A 369-nucleotide genomic window follows, 5' to 3' on the forward strand; every position below is an offset into this window, starting at 1 on the left:
TCAGCCTCTTCTAGATGCACGCTTTGGGTCGAACAGAGTGAACGCTGCATCACGGTAGCGCGGCACTTCATGGCTGTTGGCTGCCCTCTCCGCCTCTGGCTCGGCAGTAGGCGCACTCGGCACACTTGGCGCACTTGGAGCACTTGGCGCACGTTGGTTGTTGACCTCCATGCCCACCATCTCCACGATGTAGTCCGTCAGGGAGTCGAGCATGACCATAACCAAGTCATTTGCGCCGGAACCTTGATCTTGATTCTGTTGATTGTTTTGAAGAAGGCGATCCACGTAGGTCAAAGGAGACTGCAACTCGGCGGTTAAATCGTGGCCTGGAGTCTTGGTGGAGTTCGCAGGGCTTTGATTTTGTGACAT

General features: G+C 55.0%; 1 protein-coding gene across 1 annotated transcript; it reads right to left on the reverse strand.

Annotated features, from left to right (window-relative positions):
- Positions 1–369, reverse strand: LOC132225025 (huntingtin-interacting protein M-like). Its single transcript, XM_059680233.1, has one exon. The coding sequence runs from the start codon at positions 367–369 to the stop codon at positions 1–3; it is 369 nt and encodes a 122-aa protein (XP_059536216.1).

The sequence above is a fragment of the Myotis daubentonii genome, chromosome X (genome assembly GCF_963259705.1).
Source record: "Myotis daubentonii chromosome X, mMyoDau2.1, whole genome shotgun sequence".
Classification (NCBI taxonomy): domain Eukaryota; kingdom Metazoa; phylum Chordata; class Mammalia; order Chiroptera; family Vespertilionidae; genus Myotis; species Myotis daubentonii.

Coding starts and splice junctions, on each gene's coding strand:
- LOC132225025 (XM_059680233.1), bottom strand. CDS start 369: ATGTCACAAAATCAAAGCCCTGCGAACTCCACCAAGACTCCAGGCCAC.